Source organism: Alligator sinensis, unplaced genomic scaffold (assembly GCF_000455745.1).
Source record: "Alligator sinensis unplaced genomic scaffold, ASM45574v1 scaffold1488_1, whole genome shotgun sequence".
Taxonomy (NCBI): Eukaryota; Metazoa; Chordata; order Crocodylia; family Alligatoridae; genus Alligator; species Alligator sinensis.
Window position 1 is genome coordinate 153924 of NW_005843097.1, and position 1570 is coordinate 155493.

General features: G+C 62.0%; 1 protein-coding gene across 1 annotated transcript in view; it reads right to left on the reverse strand.

Moving 5' to 3' along the window:
* LOC102371872 (monocarboxylate transporter 13-like) overlaps positions 1–1570 on the reverse strand; it is a 5101-nt gene that overhangs the window by 1639 nt on the left and 1892 nt on the right. Inside the window, 2 exon segments of the mRNA XM_025193783.1 lie at positions 1–96; positions 1284–1427. The exon segment at positions 1–96 is cut by the window's left edge and continues 642 nt beyond it. Of these exon segments, the coding sequence (XP_025049568.1) occupies positions 1–96; positions 1284–1427 (240 nt within the window).

The following is a 1570-nucleotide window of genomic DNA, read 5'->3' on the forward strand; positions in this document are numbered from 1 at the left end:
CGGACAGCGCCAGGCTTGTGGCGAAGGCCCGGCGGCGCCGGAAGTACCGAGCCACCGTGGCCATGGTGGGTGTGAACACTAGGGCCCAGCCCAGACCTGAAAGAGAGGCAGCTGGTCACCATCTTGGCGTAGGTCTCAGTTGCTATGGCAACAGCCGGCTGGCTGCCATTTTGGTAGCCCCAGGGGGCTACTATAGGAATGGCCCAGAGGCAAAAGACCCAGCCAGCCACCATCTTGCTAGGCCTGGGTTGCTGCAGCAACAGCCAGAGCCATGGGGCTGGCTGGTGGCCATCTTGGAAACACCCCTGCCTTGGTAGCCATGGTGGTAGGCCCAGGTGGCTACTATAGGAACAACTCTGAGGCAAAGGACTGGCCAGTTGCTATCTTGGTGGGCCTGGGTTGCTATAGCAACAGTCAGAGCCATGGGGGTGGCCGGCAGCCATCTTGGGCACACCTACCTCCCCCACCATGGTAGCCATGTTGGTAGGCCCAGGTGGCTACTGTAGGAATGGCCCTGAGGCAAAGGACTGGCCAGCTACCATCTTGGCAGGCCCCGGTTGCTGCAGCAACAGCCAGAGCCGCAGGGCTAGCTAGCAGCCATCTTGGAAGCAGGGAGGCCCAGGTTGCCATGGCAATGGCTGAAGGCATGGAGCTAGCCAGTGGCCATCTTGGAAGCAGGGAAAGTGAGCCCAAGTTGCCACAGCAATGGGCCTGCCAGGCCAGTGTGCCAGCATGACCATGGGGTTCCCAGAAGCCTTTGCTGCCGGCCAAAACCACCAAAGCACCAGCTGGGGGGAGAGGAGGTATTGCTATGGGAACAGTCCACAGCCGTTGGCAATGATGGCAGCAGGCTCTGGATTACCCAGAAGCCTTTGCTCCCCGGCACTGGCTAGTATTCCAGCCGGCTCAGGCCTACCCAGAATTCCTTGCTCTTAGAGGTAGAGCTAGACTGTAGTCTAGTTACCCAGAATCCCTTTCATCCAGGTGCCAGGGGGGTCCAGTGTCCCCTCATGACCCAGGTTACCCACAATACCTTGCTCTTGGCTGGAGAGCTACAGCATGGCCTGGTATGCCAGCATTCCTTGCTCCCACAGACAGCCCCTGAGGCCACAGCCCCACATCCCATCATGCCCTGGGCTACTCAGAAGCCTTTGCTCTCGGAGAGCTAGGCTGGGGGCTGCTTTCCCAGAATCCCTTGCTCTTAGAGCAGCCCCTGGGGGCTACAGCCCAGGGCCCTACCATGCCCTGGGCTACCCAGAATGCCTTGCAGGGGGGATTGGTACCTGTGAGCAGCCCGATGGTAAGGTACAGCTGGATGAGGCTGGTGGCGAAGGAGGCCAGGATCAGGCCCAGGCCGGCCAGGATCCCACCTGCCATGACGACGGGGCGGGGGCCAAGCCAGGCGCTGAGGATGCTGCCCACAGGGCCTGCGGGACACCCAGCATCAGGGGGGACCAGACCCAACGCCCCAACCCCCCCCATGTTCTCATTAGCCAGCTCCCAGCCCCCACCGCCCGCCCAGAAGACCCAGGCGTCCAGGCTCCCAGCAGTAGCCCCCAGCTCCCCCCCG